At 39.9% G+C, this 17557-nt stretch overlaps 1 protein-coding gene across 3 annotated transcripts; it reads left to right on the top strand.

Moving 5' to 3' along the window:
* The first annotated feature begins 128 nt into the window (after positions 1-128).
* Positions 129-17518, top strand: LOC311502505 (uncharacterized protein). 3 transcript variants are annotated; one of them, XM_084564756.1, is made up of 30 exons: positions 129-1106; positions 1936-2003; positions 2475-2549; positions 2659-2729; positions 2849-3582; positions 3786-3822; positions 3899-3936; positions 4012-4142; positions 4223-4301; positions 4488-4546; positions 6756-6797; positions 6882-6952; positions 7043-7080; positions 7182-7221; positions 7749-7783; positions 7872-8005; positions 8101-8221; positions 8332-8642; positions 8737-8938; positions 10264-10420; positions 11190-11354; positions 11520-11642; positions 11857-11902; positions 11984-12087; positions 12187-12311; positions 12450-12821; positions 12960-13243; positions 13786-13887; positions 14094-14246; positions 14443-17518. In XM_084564756.1, exons 1-30 carry the CDS (start codon positions 1036-1038, stop codon positions 14544-14546), a joined length of 4092 nt encoding a protein of 1363 aa, XP_084420882.1. In that variant the 5' UTR covers positions 129-1035; the 3' UTR covers positions 14547-17518. The 3 variants fall into 3 exon arrangements, with proteins under 3 accessions (XP_084420882.1, XP_084420881.1, XP_084420883.1); XM_084564755.1 differs by having other exon boundaries at positions 2638-2729; XM_084564757.1 differs by lacking the exons at positions 129-1106; positions 1936-2003; positions 2475-2549 and having other exon boundaries at positions 2565-2725.
* The last annotated feature ends 39 nt before the right edge of the window (positions 17519-17557 follow it).

The raw sequence follows: 17557 nt of genomic DNA, 5'->3' as shown, positions 1-17557 counted from the left end.
CTGGCTATAGGGCCGATGTGTAGTGTGAACAGGTGAGCTGATTGGGGAGTCTGGACACAGACTAAAGAATTTGGGGACATCTGGTGGATGCAAGGGGTAATGCATGAAAGACAACACCTAGGACTATACTATGACATAGGACTGTCTGCACACACCTGGGTGACTTTAGATATATAACCAATAGTGTTTAGTAATCTGTTCATCATTTCATTTTTGCTGCAACTGAAGCGACATGAGACGAAAATATCACGTAAAGGACAAGCAGGTTAGCCTGGTGCCAAACAGAAAGGATACCCCATTAAAGGACCATAAGATTAACTGTGTGGATTTACTTAATTTATTTGGTACAAGGAAATAATTAGGTTTAATGGGAAGTTGACACTAGTTACTGTTTCAGTATTATTGATTCTCTGTGGTTTGGGCATTATTGACAAGAACTTCTTGAGTTGCCAGATTATAAAGGATTAATTCCTTTTTTGGTCAAGCTTTTTATTCATTAATGTAAACCACTGACATCCTGAAAGAGGACTGTAGAAAATAAGGAAGATTAATGACATGAATTGAAAACACCAGGAACGGGCTCTTTGAACTCTGTAGTGTTACCCTGGAAACACTTGTTCCAGTCATGTCAGTAACAGAAAACACCCACAGAGTTAGGACACACCCTGAGGCGCACCTTAATAGCCAAACAAAAACAGAAACTCACAAATCTCTACACTTCCAAAGAACTAGACAGAACTAAGTGCCGGAATTTGTATGCTTGTGATGGAGCCCAGTAAGCTTTTTCTGGCCATGGTGTACGATAAAACAATTTCCTTTACAGGCGGTGGGTGAGATATGCGTGAACTGAAGTGAATGTGTATGTGACATCCGCCCACTTACTTTGACGTTAGTTTCAGGGGCGTGCCACATGTGTCAGCTATTGATCCTGCATGAATGTCACAGTGAACACAACCAACAGCACAAGCCGAGTTTGTGTCAGTTTAGGAACTAGTTTCGGAGCTAGCTTTCTTTGTATTTTGCCCATGGGAAGTTATGTTACATGAAAATGAAGTCATGGAAGCTGTTGGAGTTTGTTCAAGCGGATCAAGTGGCCCCTCTCTCAGGTAAAATTGTGGTGGTGGTGAAATGACAGCTGATCATTTGATCCAGAAATCACATCTGGATAAGGATTATTCATCAAGCAAAAAACTAAGAAAATCTAGACCATGTTTTTGTCATTTTAATTTTACTTTTTCCTTCCTCACTTTTTGTGTAAAAATATACAGTTTAATCTTAACCTGTGTTACGGTTGTTAGTCTTAGGTTACAGTAGATGATGCACATGATGAACCACTGCCAACAACTGTTTCAGTGATGTTCCAACTTTTGCTGACAGGTTGCGTCCACGAATTTGTGCTGTACGTGACACTGTAAACTAAACTTTTTTTCATTTGAAGAATCAGTCCATTACCCGTTGCTTATGTTCGGACTGTGCCGCTGAATTATATGTATGAGTTTCATGACTTCTTCAACAACACTTATTTGTAATTCACCTCATGATAACTGCAAAATTTCTAAAAACCTGACCAGTTGTTCATGGGAACCATTGTGTAATGTGTTCCATAGAGTGTGACTATTTGCAGAGCTGAGATAAGCTAATGCTTTAACTTTTGTTCTCTTATATTGTACTCATAATCTTAAATGCTTTCAAGTGTTTGATTTGGCATTTTTCCTCTGTTCAGGATAGATAAGACTGATGAATGTTCAGAACTAAAGATAAAAGCGTCAAGAGATATAATTATAGGCTTTCACCAGCATGGGTGTGACGGGAAAGCGTTATTAACCTGGGAAGCTTTTTTTTGTGTAACTCATTCACACTATTCTTCTGTAGAATGTACCAAATGTCAATAGCATATTAAAAAATGGCATGACTACTGTATGTGTTGTGTTACAGAGTGAAGAAGCCAGTCACATGTGGTAGACACTGGCTGCTGATTCACCTGCTAGTTGTCCTCCTGGCAGGTAAAGTCTGACATTAGCTATGACAGATAAGATTTGAAGAAAGGCTGCTGGCACACAATGGAGCATAGGCGTCTGTCAAATGGTTACCAAACTCTGCACCTCTATTTATAGACTGCAATGTCTGGCATGCACACACTTACGCACTGAATGAATGCGTTAAACTGCTTCCTATTTTCTTTCCTCCCTCTGTTTTGTTTTTTTCACTGTAACCTGTTAATCTAGTCTGATTGTTGTCTGTGTTGTACAGAGTATGGTGGCAAATATAGGTGGAAGAGGAAATTTAAATTTTCTTTAACAGCTTTTGGCAACTCCTACTTATAACTGAGCTTTGATTTTTGAACCAAAGCTGCCAAAATACAGACTTGTTATATAGGTTAAGATCCACAGAGGAGAGGGATTCACTATGTCTGAGGTTTGAGTGTCATCTTTATTCTCTGCAGACTGATCACAGTTATTTTTTCCATCAATCAGGTCAAGCTTCTTCTGATCAGAACACTACTGCCTTTTCCCCTCTTTCGACTCCTTCAGCATCTGCACAGACATCAGGTAAACAAAACCCAGAATTATCTCATTAATTTGTCTCATCCAAGCCTGTGTTACCAGCTGCTCACTGATTTTGACCATTTTTTAAAAGAACGTCCTCTTCTTCCGGCAGCAAGTTACTTTGTTGAAGTCTCTGTGGATTTCGTTGGACAAAGGAGGAATGAATCTGAAATTATTGCGTGGGTATGTAGCAAGACAGGTTATAGAAAAGTATCTCGCTTGAATGGCATATGTATGATAGTTACAGAGAGTGACAACACTAAATGAGAATCCTGTTTTTCTGTTTGTTTGTTTTTTCTCAGCTTAACCAGGTGTTCCAAGACAACCTGGGGAACTGTGTGTCTGCTATGCCCCAAACAACTGCAGCACCCTCCTCTCCACAGACTACAACTGCAGCCACAACAACACTGCAAATTTATAACACAACGACAACGGCGGTCATCACGATATTCCAAAACATTACTTTAACAACATTAGAAGGCAACAGCACAACCGCAGCCACAGCTTCAACAACATTAGAAGGCAACAGCACAACCGCAGCCACAGCTTCAACAACATTAGGAGGCAACAGCACAACCGCAGCCACAGCTTCAACATTACAAGGCAACAGTACAACCGCAGCCACAGCTTCAACAACATTAGAAGGCAACAGCACAACCGCAGCCACAGCTTCAACATTACAAGGCAACAGTACAACTGCAGCCACAGCTTTAACAACATTAGGAGGCAACAGCACAACAACAGCAACAACTTCAACAACATTAGAAGGCGACAGCGCAACCGCAGCCACGGCTTCAACAACATTCGAAGGTGAAAGAACAATCACAACCACAGCTTCAACAACATTAGAAGGCGACAGCACAACCACAGCGACAACAAATCCCATAATCACAGCAGCTACGACTCAGAACGACAGGACAACAACTTCTCCAACCACCACAGAGACATCTGACAATAATAGGAGGACGCCATCAAGGAACTCCAATGCAAACAGATCCAATCAACGGAGAGCTCGAGAAATTAGTGTAGCACAAAGGTAACTCTGAAAGGATTTCTGTGAAGTAAATGAATGAATGGTGGATCAACACTAAATGTTTTTTTGTTTTTTTTTGTGCCATCCTACATTTACTGTTGTTGCAGTTACACCAGAAAAAACATTCAAATGTTAATCATCAACATGAGTGGCTGTGCACCAGTCAATTTCGTTATTCATTAATGTTCCATCAATTTACTTTTCAGTGACTTCATCAATAACAACACAACTGGCCTACTTCAAGTAAGTCAACACTTAAATGTGTCTGTGGGTTACACTATGTGAATACAGGCATCCTGATTGATTTGTGTTTCGACAGAAAATGGAAGTGTCATGTGGAACAAAGACTCACATAAGGTAAGCAAAATAATGATTTTCAATTGAGTGATACCGTGTAATCTGTTTGTCGTTAACACTGATCTTGATCCTCAGGAACACCACGTGCCATGTGACGCTGTTCCTGACTCAGAGAGTTTCTTCATGTTGTATCCTCCGTACGCTCTGTGAGGCCAGTAGAAATTCTTCAAACATCTATGTGGTGGGAAAGAATGCAGACAGAGTGGGTGAGTGTTGCAAACTCTGAAACACATATTTACTCACTTAATGATAAGTTCCCATAATGCAATCAGTCTTCTGTGAGCAGGCCAGCTTCAAAAGGAGGCCAGCAGCAATCCAGATGAGGAAGACAGTTGTGTTTATTCTGGTCCAACCGGTCCATCGTGGTAAGATGTTTGCGGATTCATTTTACTCGCCAATGTCTTTCTTAAACATAAAAAAGCAATTACACAGTGACATTCTGCCATATGCTGAGTGTGATATTTTAAACGTAATTCTATGTGCCATGGAAATGTAATTTTATGACTTTGTTGGGGGCATGGTCTTAATTTATATCAAATGGGTTTCAACAGTGAACTGGCTGGGGCTGCATATACAATTCCACAAAGCAATTCAACTAACTGTGGCACAGGTAAGCTCTCAACATTTAATTGATTAAACTTGCAAAAATGAAAGAAAGTATTCTCCTCTGTCCTTTGTTGATGTTTCTCATTTAAAAATGAGTTTTGTGTCTTATTATGGTTCATGCCAACACAGAAACAAAAGAGCACGCCATTTTGACTTATTATGACTCATTCCCACCCATAGACTGTATAACTAAAACGAAACTTATCAGAAATATCTACACTCGAACATGCATCAGTGTAGATGTTGATATAATGCATCAGCATTATATCAACTATATATATATATAGATATATATATAATCCATCAGCATTGTATCAACTACCTAAAATGAGAGAAACTATTCTTTTTTTTTTTTTGACGTGTATTTTAGTGTTTTAGGGGGAGCTCTACTCGATTTGGTTTCACTTTGAGGAGCAGTTGCGCCTTCCATCTTTACACCCTCCTGAACAAAATCTTAAGACTGGGGGGAAATTATATTATATTAAATTATTACATTATATAAAAGTATTTGTATTTTGTGCTGGTGGATCGTAACTGGGTTGTAAGTCAAAATGCAAAAAGAAGAAACTGGAGCAAGAGACAATAAGAGTAGGCAATTCATTAAAAACTGAATTTAAAGTCAAATAGGCTGTTCATCAGCATAAGACATAGTCTTAAAAAGGCAAAATCTGCATTCACACTGTCATGACCTCCTGATGGCAAAAGCAAAAACGCTTTCTGTCTTTGAACGTGGCAGGATTAATGACCTGCACAAGCAAGGCCTCTCGCAATGTGCCATCACTGCCGAGGTTGGCTGCAAAAAAACAGTCATTTAAAATTTCTTAAAAGATCCTGAGGGCTATGGGACCAAAAAATAAATAAATAAATAAATAAATAAAAATTCATGTGGTAGACCCTAAAACATTTCACCTACGCTGAGCTGGAAGATCCGACGGGCTGTCCATGGAGACACAGGCGGATCCTCGACCCAAATGAAGGCCCTTACTGATGCTGACTACAGCCCAATAACCATAAGACGGCATCTGTGAGAGAAGGCTTAAAGAACAAAAAACATCTTCAAAGGCTATGAACCCTCCCACGTCACAAACCTGACTCTTTGGACCTTGCAAGGGAACACCAAACATGGGACTTTGAAAGGTGGAAGAAAGTTTTATTCTCTGACTAGAAACAATTTAACCTGGACAGTCCTATGTGGCCCAGTGGAGGAGGTGTCATGATGATCTGGCTTCAATGGAACAATGGAGCTTCAGGTTGTGCAGGGGGCGTCAAATGGCAGCTGGCTAAGAGGAGATAAGCAGGCACCCCTCTTGGCTGAGGACCCTCATCTGGACGGTTATGACTGGGTCTTTCACACTGCAGCTTACAATGCCCACCTAACGAGGACTTCATCAACATCACTCCTTTGGACCATCCTGCGCATTCCCCTGGTCTAAATTCCACAGAGAACGTTTGGGGATGGACAGCAAGAGACGTTTACAAAAATGGACAGACCGTGGATGCCCTTTATGAAGACATCTTCACCTCATGGAGCAATGTTCCCAGCAGCCTCCTGGAAACACTCACATCAAGCATGCCTAAACAAATTTCAGCAAGAAATGTGATCAGCAAGAAATGTGGGGCTACTCACTACTGAGTCTTTTTTTGACACCTTTAGTTCTATTTTTGGACGTTTTTTTTGGGCTATGGTCTTTAACTTTTGATCATCTGATGGACAGCCTGTTTGAGTTTAGATGCAGCTTTTGAAAAACTGCCTACTATTTGTTTTTTATCTCTTGCTCCAAAAAAAAAAAAAATAAATGGATGGAAAGAATATGGACAGAGATACAAACCACAAAACTCATAAAAGAAATCTGGCCTGTATATCAGAATCATCGCCCCAAGCTGAAAGGAATGAGGAATGAATACACTCAAAGCTTGCAAAGGCTGCATGAACAATACTCATGTAAAAGTCTTTTGGTTTATGCTGCAAACCTGTTCACATCTAAATGCACATTTGATCAAACAGGAAGTTGCACTCCTCTACAGTTTGTCACACACAACTAAAATGACAAAAAGATCCATGAAAACTAATTCTATATAACAATAAAGAGAGAGGTGTAGATCTGTGGCAGATTTTTAATTTATATTCATTTCTCCTCATTATTGTATGAAGAACTTGGAATTGTCTTGATTCTGTCTACACCGATGTTTTCAAGTTTCTGATTTTGTTTCAGACCGCAACATCTGCGACTGCTCCGCTTACTGCAACAGATCTGGTGAGTATTTTATCACCTAACAAAACCACCACAATGCTAATTTAATAAATACTGTCTGAGATATTTTTGTTTCTTCATTTTCAGATGTGTACTACACTTTCAATATTTCCATGCAAGAGCCCATGATGAACTCGTCGTCATATGTCTCTTCTCTGGTAACTTCCAGTTTGCACACAGAACACCCGCACAAGCTTCTCTTTGGTAAATCTTGAAGCCTCAAACAATGATGTCTTAAATATTCGCAGATCTCTAAGCTGCAGCAACGGCCATCCTGCTCTGAGAAGTAAGTTCAAATGTTGTACAGTAAAAATCTAATTTTATATCAGTTAAAACGTTTTAACCCAATTAACAATAAATCACATTTTTTGTAACGTTGCTTTGCAGTGTTTCATGTACACTGGCCCTCATTGCAGCTGAATACAAGGTAATCAGCCTCCAAAGAAGGATACGGTCACCTAAACATTTAAATTTTTTTGCTGATGCGTTTTAATTTTTAATAAGAGGAAAATCTAATTAAATCCTTTCAGCTATTTTATCTAAAAATAACAAGTAATGAACTGTAGCGTACGGCTGATTAAAATGTTTTCACAGTGTTTAATTATTCTGAGAGAGATGAAACAGAAACAAAGAATTTAAATATCTCATAACAAAATGTGAGTAAAGCTCATGTTGTTGGCCAGATCCCTCAGGATCCATAGTGTACTTTTAGCACAAGCATATGATGGGATGAATGCACTGGTCCACCTTGTGTCTTTGTAGTCCAGGAAAGATATTTTGAATTATAACCTTAAGTTACGGGACACTTGTCACAGAAATACACAAAGTGCAAAATTAGAACTTTAAAATTTTACATTTCGGAAACATTTGTTTTCATTATCCAGTACACAGAAGTACATATCGTACAACATAATTACTTGAATTACCTTGACTAAAACGAAAATTTCTTCCCAGGATGTCATTGTAATCTGTGGAAGCATGACAACAAAGTAAGTTTAAATGTGTTATCTCGGTACATTTATCAAGAATATAATTTGTACACTTGAATACTAATACAAATCTGTGCACTTTTTTCAGTTTTACTCTTCAAAACTGCAGTGTGATTTTAGCCTTTTCCCACAAGGTTCCCATCTGCTCAGTGGCAAAAGCCATGCTGGAAATTTTTCAGACTGAGAAGCAAATCACTTTTAATGGGCGAGTGATCCGAGTAGGTGTGTATATTAGCCACAGAAAAAGTTAAAGTATGGGGTCATACAACTGTGTCCTTTAAAAAGTCTTTTTGTGTCTTGCATTATATTTCACACAGCAATTTGTGGAAATTCATCAGTCAACTGCAATCCACTGCAATCCCAGTTCATATGGGTTGACATGAACCTGAAGCCTGATGACTTTTGTCCTGTGATACAAAAGTCTGACATCCTCACTTGGTGTGTATGATTGCCCTAACACAATACCCTCTTCAAAACATCAAACCTGATATAAAATTTCTACATATACTGTCAGCTAAGATCTTAATTTATACACTTGTTCTTTGTAGTCAAGCTGGAAAGTCTGTGGCTGTTCAGCTGGAGGAGCAGTGTGCTGAAGCAGTGTTTACCACAATCGGGCCAAATGTGACAACCATGCAGCCAAACAGCACCACCGTGTCTGTAAATGTAACTGTAAATGTAACTTCACAACCACTGAACACAACAACACACCAGAACACAACAGGAGACCTGACTACCAGCACTACTGCTGCTAACATTACAGTGACAACAACACTCAGCACAAACACGAACACTACAGAAGAATCTGCATCTGTGACAAGTTCCGCTCCGACATCCGCTCCGACATCCACTGAATCAGGTGTGCTGTCACTTAAGCACTGTGTCCAACTGTGATGCAGCCTTTGCCTGTCATAGCATCACTGCAACATCATTTAAACATGTGTTCTCTGCAGCTGCAAGCCAAGCCAATGCACTGCTGGAGCTGACGAGAGACGTGTCCAGCCTGAACTCCAGTCAGGTGAATGAGCTGGTGTCTCAACTGGAGAGACTTTTGTCAGGCCCAACTGTCAGCCTGGAGCTGGGAAACATCTCAGTCAACATCGTAAGCAACCTGCTGGGTGCTTCTACTGAGGTGCTGTCAGAGTCCTCCAACAGGTTAAGTTTAATGTTTAAGTAATCTATTTTATGTTATATTAGCAATATTATCACAGTGAAGGGAGAGGCAGAAAGCTTATTTGATACTAGTGTGGCAAGGAGTGGGGGGACGTTTGCAACATTTAATAAGGAGGAATCGACAGCGGCACCTGGGGACTTGCACCCCGAATATAAAGAGCAGAAAACTAAACTAGTGTGATGCAATGATAAGGGTACAGGGTCGTGACTGATGAGACAGTAGATAAAGCAAATATTTTTATTGAATTTAAATAAATCAGGGATAAACCTAAAAAGAGAACGGGAACCACTGAACACAACACCGGGCAAGTATGAGAAAAATTTCATTAATCTAAAAGGCCAGCTACAACAAGGCTAAAACTCTAACTGTAACCTAAGTCTAAAATCAGTGGGCTGGGGCCTCAGTGGGAGGTAGACTACTGGTTATGTGCTCCTTCCCACTGGCCTGGGGTACAACACTAAAACAATCACTACAAAACATGCACTACAAATGCCCCAGTGCTTACATGCATGCAAAGGGAGTGAGGTCCTCATCACGGTGCCGAGCCTCCCACCTGACGACACCCAGGGCGCACTGAAAATCATAAGGAACAAAAACTCCCTGAAACAGAGCAAAAGAAAAAAAAGGGGGGTAAACAACAACCCAATTGATAATTAAACAATATCTCAAAACCAGGAAACAAACTTAATAAACCCGGACCAACAATGTAAAAACAAATTAAAAGACTGGTCCAAAGAGAAAAGCAAACCTAACAAAAAAAAATACAGGAAGCTACAGGGAGCTAAGGGAGGAGACTACCTGGGTTGCATTCACAGCTCTTCACTGAGGTTCACTACACTTCCATGTTAAGAAATGAAAGATTTCAGTGTTCTACACAACAATATAGCTGCATAAGACAAAAATAGAGCAAAGTGCACATGTCAGGAGTCTATATACCTGTATTTTCTCTTGAACAAAAGAAATAAAACATAACTCTGTGAATGAAACAAACAGAACATGGATATACAAGCTAAAGCAGGTACAGTAGAGCAGATCAATTATTTTGTTGCATTTTATAGAGGAACAGACAAATTCATCGTGGGCTCTTGCATGGAAATATTAAAAGTGTAGTATGCATCCGAAAATTAAGAAATAACCAATACAAGAGTAAAGCAATGTAATTATTCAGATTTTTTCTGCCTTGCTTCTTGCTGCCTTGTTGCAAATGCTCTAAGACTAGGATTTCCTGGTACAACTAGAAAGGCTCAGTAATACTAAATTTATTGTTTTTTTGCACATTACAAATTGCTTGTCTTTTTTTCATCAGGATTATCAGGATCGTTGATACAGTAGGATTAAAGCTTGTCATTGGAGATGTGGCAGAGACTCTGTTGGCTCCGGCTCTGGCTCTCTCTGTGAATCCAGCAGATGGCACTAACTTTCAGGAAACCTTTTTCTCCATCTCAGACCCCAGTAATGTTCAGGTATGACATGAATATTATGGTTTAAAATCAAAATATCCAAAAAGCATTTAAAAAAAGGCAACTAGACTTTTTTGAGAAGTCATCACTCATATGTGTAGCTTCTTCATTTCTGAAGTGAAGACATGCAGTGAAGCTGACATACTTCCTGTCTTCAACTTAATATGACCTTTAGTATGATTTCCATGAGTACATCCCTGATTACTATTATCATTGGGCACCCAACAATGTTAAGACTAGCACATATTCATTCATTCATTCATCTTCTGTAACCGCTTGTCCTCTGGAGGGTCGCGGGGGGCTGGAGCCTATTCCAGCTGTCATTGGGCGAGAGGCAGGGTACACCATGGACAGGTCTCCAGTCTATCGCAGGGCTAACACAGAGAGACAGACAACCATTGACACTCACATGCACACCTACGGCCAATTTAGAATCACCAATGAACCTAACCAGCATGTCTTTGGACGGTGGGAGGAAGCCAGAGTACCCGGAGAGAACCCATGCAGACACAGGGAGAACATGCAAACTCTACAAAGAAAGGCCTCCTGCGAACCCGGAACCTTTTTGCTGTGAGGCATCATTGCTAACCACTGCGTCATCCCAGAATAGCACATATTAAAAGAAATAGCTATGTTTAGAAGTAGAAATGAGTGGAGGCGCTGCAGCTCTATTGCTAACAATGACCACTAACACATGGCAGTTTCCCCAAAGAAGTGAGTACAAAAATTCCGTTAAGCGTTTCTTTCTGTCCATGTCCCATGTGTGCTGCAGGTCCGCGGGGATTCAAGACTGAGACGGAGTGTGAAAACAGACTCCTCCACCCCTCAGGGCTCCATCAGGCTGCCCCCCTCTCTCACTCAGGACCTAACCACGGAGGAACAACAGCTGATCTCCAGAGTCCAGTTCAATTTCTACCAGAAGAGCACAGTATTCCAGGTCTTTACATTCCTCCTTTACATTAACAGGAAAAACAGCACCGTCAGTTTTTTAATACAAGCCCATGTCTGTGAAGGTTCTCATTCACAGTTCCATAATGTAACACCGTGTTTACAAACTAACAGCTTTTTTTGTTTCTCTGGTTGTGTCTAAATGGCCACGCAGGACCAATCCCTGGGAGAGCGCAGACTTAATAGTGGGATCATTGGAGCAAGTGTAGCCAACCTGTCAATCAGGGGACTGCAAGACGATGTTGAAATCCGTCTGAGAAATACAGAGCCTGTTCCAGTAAGTCTAGTTTCCTAGTTTCTGTTTCCTTAAATATATAGACTTTTCATCTTGGCAAAACACTCATTTGATGCTGTTACCTGAGGCCCAAGGCTGCAAATTTCAAACAGCTCATATGCTGAAAAAACAATACTCTCAAAGTGTGTGCTGCTTTTTCAATAAATTCTTAGGTTTAGAGACTAATATAAACTTTTGTCCTTTACCCACCACACAGGCTAATTTTGTGGCAACATGTGTTTTCTGGGACTTCACATTTAATAGTAAGTTTTTCAACAACCAAGAATTCATTGAATGCAAACAACCAAATATAGGATTTTATGGCTCATGTCTTGTGTTTTCAGACGGATCAGGTGGCTGGAATTCAAACGGCTGTTTGGTCCAAAATAGCACAGACAATGAGACGATTTGTGCCTGCAACCATTTAACCAGTTTTGCCATTCTCTTGGTAAGAGTATCAACATTTTTTCATTGACCTTTATTTTTGGTTTTAATAATTAGAACAAGTAATTAGAACATTACTCCAATCTCTCTCTTTTTTTTACAGAACCTCTCCAGACAGCCCATAACAAGTCGTCTCCAGGCAACTATCCTCACCTTCATCACATATATTGGCTGTGGCATCTCTGCCATCTTCCTGTCCATTACACTTCTCACCTACTTGGCGTTTGGGTAAGTACTGAAAGTCATTAGATTACATGAACCTTTGTCTGCCAATGTAACTTTTTAATTCTGTCACTAAGAACTGAAACACCTTGGTTTGAGTTAAAACACATTCACATTGTGTCCGATTCCTTTTGAATCCTGTAGGAAGTTGCGTAAGGACATACCTTCTAAAATCCTGATCCATTTGTGCCTGGCTCTGCTGCTGCTCAACCTGGTCTTCTTGGTGGACGCGTGGCTGGCACTCTATCCAGATGCTGTGGGCCTTTGCATTTCCACGGCCTGGTTCCTTCACTACTTCCTGCTGGTCTCCTTCACCTGGATGGGACTGGAGGCCGTCCACATGTACCTGGCTCTTGTGAAAGTCTTTAACAGCTACATATCACGCTACATGCTGAAGTTCTCGCTGGTCGGCTGGGGCGTCCCGATGATCGTGGTCATTATTGTCATTGCAGTTGACAAAAATAACTACGGCCTTGTCTCCTATGGGAGGTTTACTGATGGCACTAGTGATGATTTGTGAGTCTTCTTTCATATGATTTATTTCAACATGCACATTATAATAATAAAAAAAAAGTTTTAAAACACCAAGACACATCGACAAAAGTACAAGACACATACCATTTAATTATCTTGCATCTTTGTTCTTTCCAACAGCTGCTGGCTGAAAAACGACATTGCCTTCTACGTGGCGGTAGTGGCCTATTTCTGTGTCATTTTTCTTTTCAACCTCATCATGTTCATTGTAGTACTGGTCCAGCTGCACCGGATAAAAAAGCAGAATCCTCAGAGTTCTCAGCACCGAACCACAATACAGGATGTGCGCAGCGTGGTTGGGATAACCATCCTCCTGGGCCTCACTTGGGGCTTTGCCTTTTTTGCCTGGGGACCTCTGAACCTGCCATTCATGTACCTGTTTGCCATCTTTAACTCCCTGCAAGGTGAGCGTCCGTATTTGGCCACATTGTGGGTCAAATAAAACACAAGTAAGGGTAAAATTCACTGAGTGATGGCAATTTAAATCAAACTACTTTCAGGGTTAACCCAGTACTGTTACTGTTGTTACTTAACTAAATTTATGGTAAACTCAGCATATGTCATATATGTTGAGATGGTTAGTGTTTAGATAAGGGGCTAAGAAATGCAAATATGAGTTTGTGTCATGTGTTATTTAGCTGTGTACATGTTTAGAAGGAAGACATAAACTAAATGGTAAAGAGTTTTACTTTTATATAGCGCATTTCAACCTATTGGTACTCAATGCACTTTTACATCTACCCATTTGCTCATACAAGGACACACCAGTGCCAAGCACTGGGAGCAACTGGGGGTTCAGTGTCTTCCTAAAGGACACTTTAGCATGTAGCATGTTCCAACCCGCTCTACCTACTGAGCTAAACTATAATTGTCAATAAAATGTTTTCAGTAGACATTATGTGTAGTAATTTTAGCATTACTGCAAATCATGTTTCTTTTTTTGCAGGTTTCTTCATCTTTGTATTCCACTGTGCGGTAAAGGAAAACGTGAGGAGGCAGTGGAGGACCTACCTGTGCTGTGGCAGGATGAGACTAGCAGAGAACTCAGGTTAGAGATCAACACAGTTCACAGAGTTCACAGCTGTTCTTGTCTTGTTGGAAACCTGCGAATGGTTACGACACATGCATTTTTGATTCATTTGAATGTTTTCCTTCAAAGTAAAAGATTTCTGTCTATGTAATGCATGCTGGTTGGTCTTAATTACATATGATCACACATATCACATATTTATCTTGTGGACTTTTATTTCACAGAATGGAGTCGCACTGCAACTCAGAAGACTGTGAAGAAGGGTTCACTTACCAATCTCACATCTCTTAATTCCTCAACATCCTCCAACGGCAACAACTCGTCCAGCTCGTCTTCATTCCTTGTCAGTGACTCTTCAAATCAAATGAATGGCATTGGTAAGAGTCAACTTCTTTCCACTTGGCTGTGAGGTGTTTGAGTCCATAATGAGTGAATGCAAAAAGGCTTTAGGACGTACTAAGTCTACCTATTATGTTTAATTAAATCCCCAGCAAAGAGCTGATGTGATGTGAAAAAAAGTGTTCCCTATAAATGTTATTTATTGGAGACGGTGACAGTAGCACTGTGTTACAGGCAGTCCATTTGAAGACAGAACAATCACAGCTGATGAAGATTCAAGTATGGATGTGGTCCTCAACGAGATCAACAGACAGTACAGAAACCCACAAGCATCCTGATCCAAAAAAGGACCAAGCAGTCTGTACAGACTCTTGTTTTGAAATACTTGTATATGATGTAAAAGAACTACTGAATACTGAGTGATTTATGTACCATCCATCTACCAACGCATAACTAATTACATGTAGTAGGGAACAGGAAGCCTACATTACACTTTATTTTAAACCTGAACGCGCTTTATTCTTTGTATAGAAATGTTTATATAATTTCTTTTATTGCAAATGTTATTAATTTAATGTTAGACAACTAAATTGCTTTCGCTTTCAAACAGGAAGATAATCTTTAGTCTAAAAAGCCCAATGTATGTATGCTGTACATAAATCTACATTTCTAAAAGTTAATAAAATGTATTTTATAAGCACATTCTTGAATTATCATCATATTGCCATGTCATATATGTAACAAAAAGTGTAAAAACTACTTATGAGGTTTCAAATGCAAATAAATAGAGGGCTAATGCTCATATTTTATTCTCAGCTATTTCCAGAGTTTGAATTTTGCTGTGAATTAAAACTTATTAGATCAGCACAGTATCAGAATGCTAACCTTACAGTATTGTGCATTACCATTCTTCTTAGCTGACATCGAGTAATTAAGGGTTCATCCTAATATTGTGCTGCTCAAATTCTTAAGGGAATATGATTTAATCCCTCTGCAACTATATTCATTTTGTCACACTAGCAACAGAATGTCAGCCTGTCACTATGTTGGTAAGACCTGTGGTCTAGAATGAAATACATCAACAACTACACTAACAGTCAAAAGTTTGGACACACCCTCTCATTTAATGTTTTTTCTTTATTTTCATGACTATTTACATTGTAGATTCTCACTGAAGGCATCAAAACTATGAATCAACACATATGGAATTATGTAGTAAACAAAAAAAGTGTGAAATAACTCTAAATATGATTCATATTTTAGATTCTTCAAAATAGCCACCCTTTGCTTTGATTACTGCTTTGCACACTCTTGGCATTCTCTCGATGAGCTTCATGAAGTAGTCACCCGAAATGGTTTTCCAACAGTCTTGAAGGAGTTCCCAGAGATGCTGAGCATTTGTTGGCCCTTTTGCCTTCACTCTGCGGTGCATTTCATCCCAAACCATCTGGATTGGGTTTAGGTCAGGTGACTGGGGAGGCCAGGTCGTCTGGCGCAGCACTCCATCACTCTCCCTTCTTGGTCAAATAGCCCTTACACAGCCTGGAGGTGTGTTTGGGGTCATTGTCCTGTTGAAAAAATAAATGATGGTCCAACTAAATGCAAACCGGATGGGATAGCATGCCGCTGCAGGATGCTGTGGTAGCCATGCTGTGCCTTCAATTTTGAATAAATCCCCAACAGTGTCACCAGCAAAGTACCCCCACACCATCACACCTCCTCCCCCTCCATGCTTCACTGTTGAACCATGCATGTAGAGACCATCCGTTCACTTTTTCTGCGTCGCACAAAGACACGGCAGTTGGAACCAAAAATCTCGTTTGTACTCAGACCAAAGCACAGATTTCCACTGGTCTCATGTCCATTCATTGTGTTTCTTGGCCCAAACAAATCTCTTCTGTTTGTTCCTTTTCCTTAGTACTGGTTTTTTAACAGCTATTTGACCATTAAGGCCTGATTGATGCAGTCTCCTCTGAACAGTTGATGTAGAGATGTGTCTGCTATTAGAACTCTGTGTGCCATTGATCTGGACTCTAATCTGAGGTGCTGTTAACTGCAATTTCTGAGGCTGGTGACTCGGATGAATTTATCCTCAGCAGCAGAGGTGACTCTTGGTCTTCCTTTCCTGGCGGTCCTCATGTGAGCCAGTTTCGTCGTAGCGCTTGATGGTTTTTCCAACTGCACATTTAAAGTTTTTGCAATTTTCCAGACTGACTGACCTTCAGTTCTTAAAGTAATGATGGACTGTCGTTTCTCTTTACTTAGCTGATTGGTTCTTGCCATAATATGAATTCTAACAGTTGTCAAATAGGGCTGTCAGTTTACCAACCTGACTTCTGTACAACACAACTGATGGTCCCAACCCCATTAAGAAGGCAAGAAATTCCACAGATGAACCCTGACAAGGCACACCTGTGAAGTGAAAACCATTTCAGGTGACTACATCATGAAGCTCATTGAGAGAAGTCCAAGGGTTTGCAGCGCTGTCAACAAAGCAAAGGGTGGCTACTTTGAGGACTCATATCATGAATCATATTTGGAGTTATTTCACACTTTTTTGTTTACTACATAATTCCATATGTGTTGATTCATAGTTTTGATGCCTTCAGTGAGAATCTACAATGTAAATAGTCATGAAAATAAAGAAAAACCATTAAATGAGAGGGTGTGTCCAAACTTTTGACTGGTAGTGTACATGCTTTGATATTCTGACATTCAGGGTCTCTTTACATAACAATTATCTTTCTTCTAGTTGTCAATTTTTTTTATTTGTCCAATACTTGATCAGCAAAGATGATGACATCCCTATAGCTTCAGCAGTGGTTAGTGCTCGTTATCAATAAAGACAAATGCTAGAATGCCAAAGACATGTTACCTTCTTAGACTAAATGTACAGTGTATGGTTAGCATTTAGCTTGCTGAACCATTGTGCATGTGTGGGCCACTAGCATGGCTGCAGTCATGTTGGAGCGGGCTCAAAAACCTTACTACAGAGGTCTAAGGAAAGCTAAACTATAATACCTATTACTTAAGTGCTAATCTAAACAACACAACAGCACTTAATACTACTGTCATTTAGATTTTTAACAGCTACTACTGAAACACAACCCAGAGTCAAATCAAATCAAATTAGTCCTGAAACACACACAATCATTACACATGCTGTATAAACCAGTGTGCAAAGCAATCAACTATTAAACCATCATCATATTAACAACCAGGTGAAGTGACCTGAGAAAGCATCTTTCATTTAAATCAACCGGCTGATTATTTTCCTTATTAAACATTTGGCCTATAAAAAGTCCAAGGTGATCTTTAAAATTTCTCCAGAATCCAAAGGTATCGAATA

Source organism: Chelon labrosus (genome assembly GCF_963514085.1).
Source record: "Chelon labrosus genome assembly, chromosome: 17".
NCBI classification, from domain to species: Eukaryota; Metazoa; Chordata; class Actinopteri; order Mugiliformes; family Mugilidae; genus Chelon; species Chelon labrosus.
Note: the sequence above shows the minus strand (reverse complement) of the source record. Positions and strands in the feature narration are given on the sequence as shown.

Coding starts and splice junctions, on each gene's coding strand:
- LOC311502505 (XM_084564755.1), top strand. CDS start 1,036: ATGTTACATGAAAATGAAGTCATGGAAGCTGTTGGAGTTTGTTCAAGC. Junction 2,550..2,637: donor AGCATCTGCACAGACATCAG/GTAAACAAAACC, acceptor ATTTTTTAAAAG/AACGTCCTCTTCTTCCGGCA. Junction 8,939..10,263: donor CTGTCAGAGTCCTCCAACAG/GTTAAGTTTAAT, acceptor TTTTTTCATCAG/GATTATCAGGATCGTTGATA.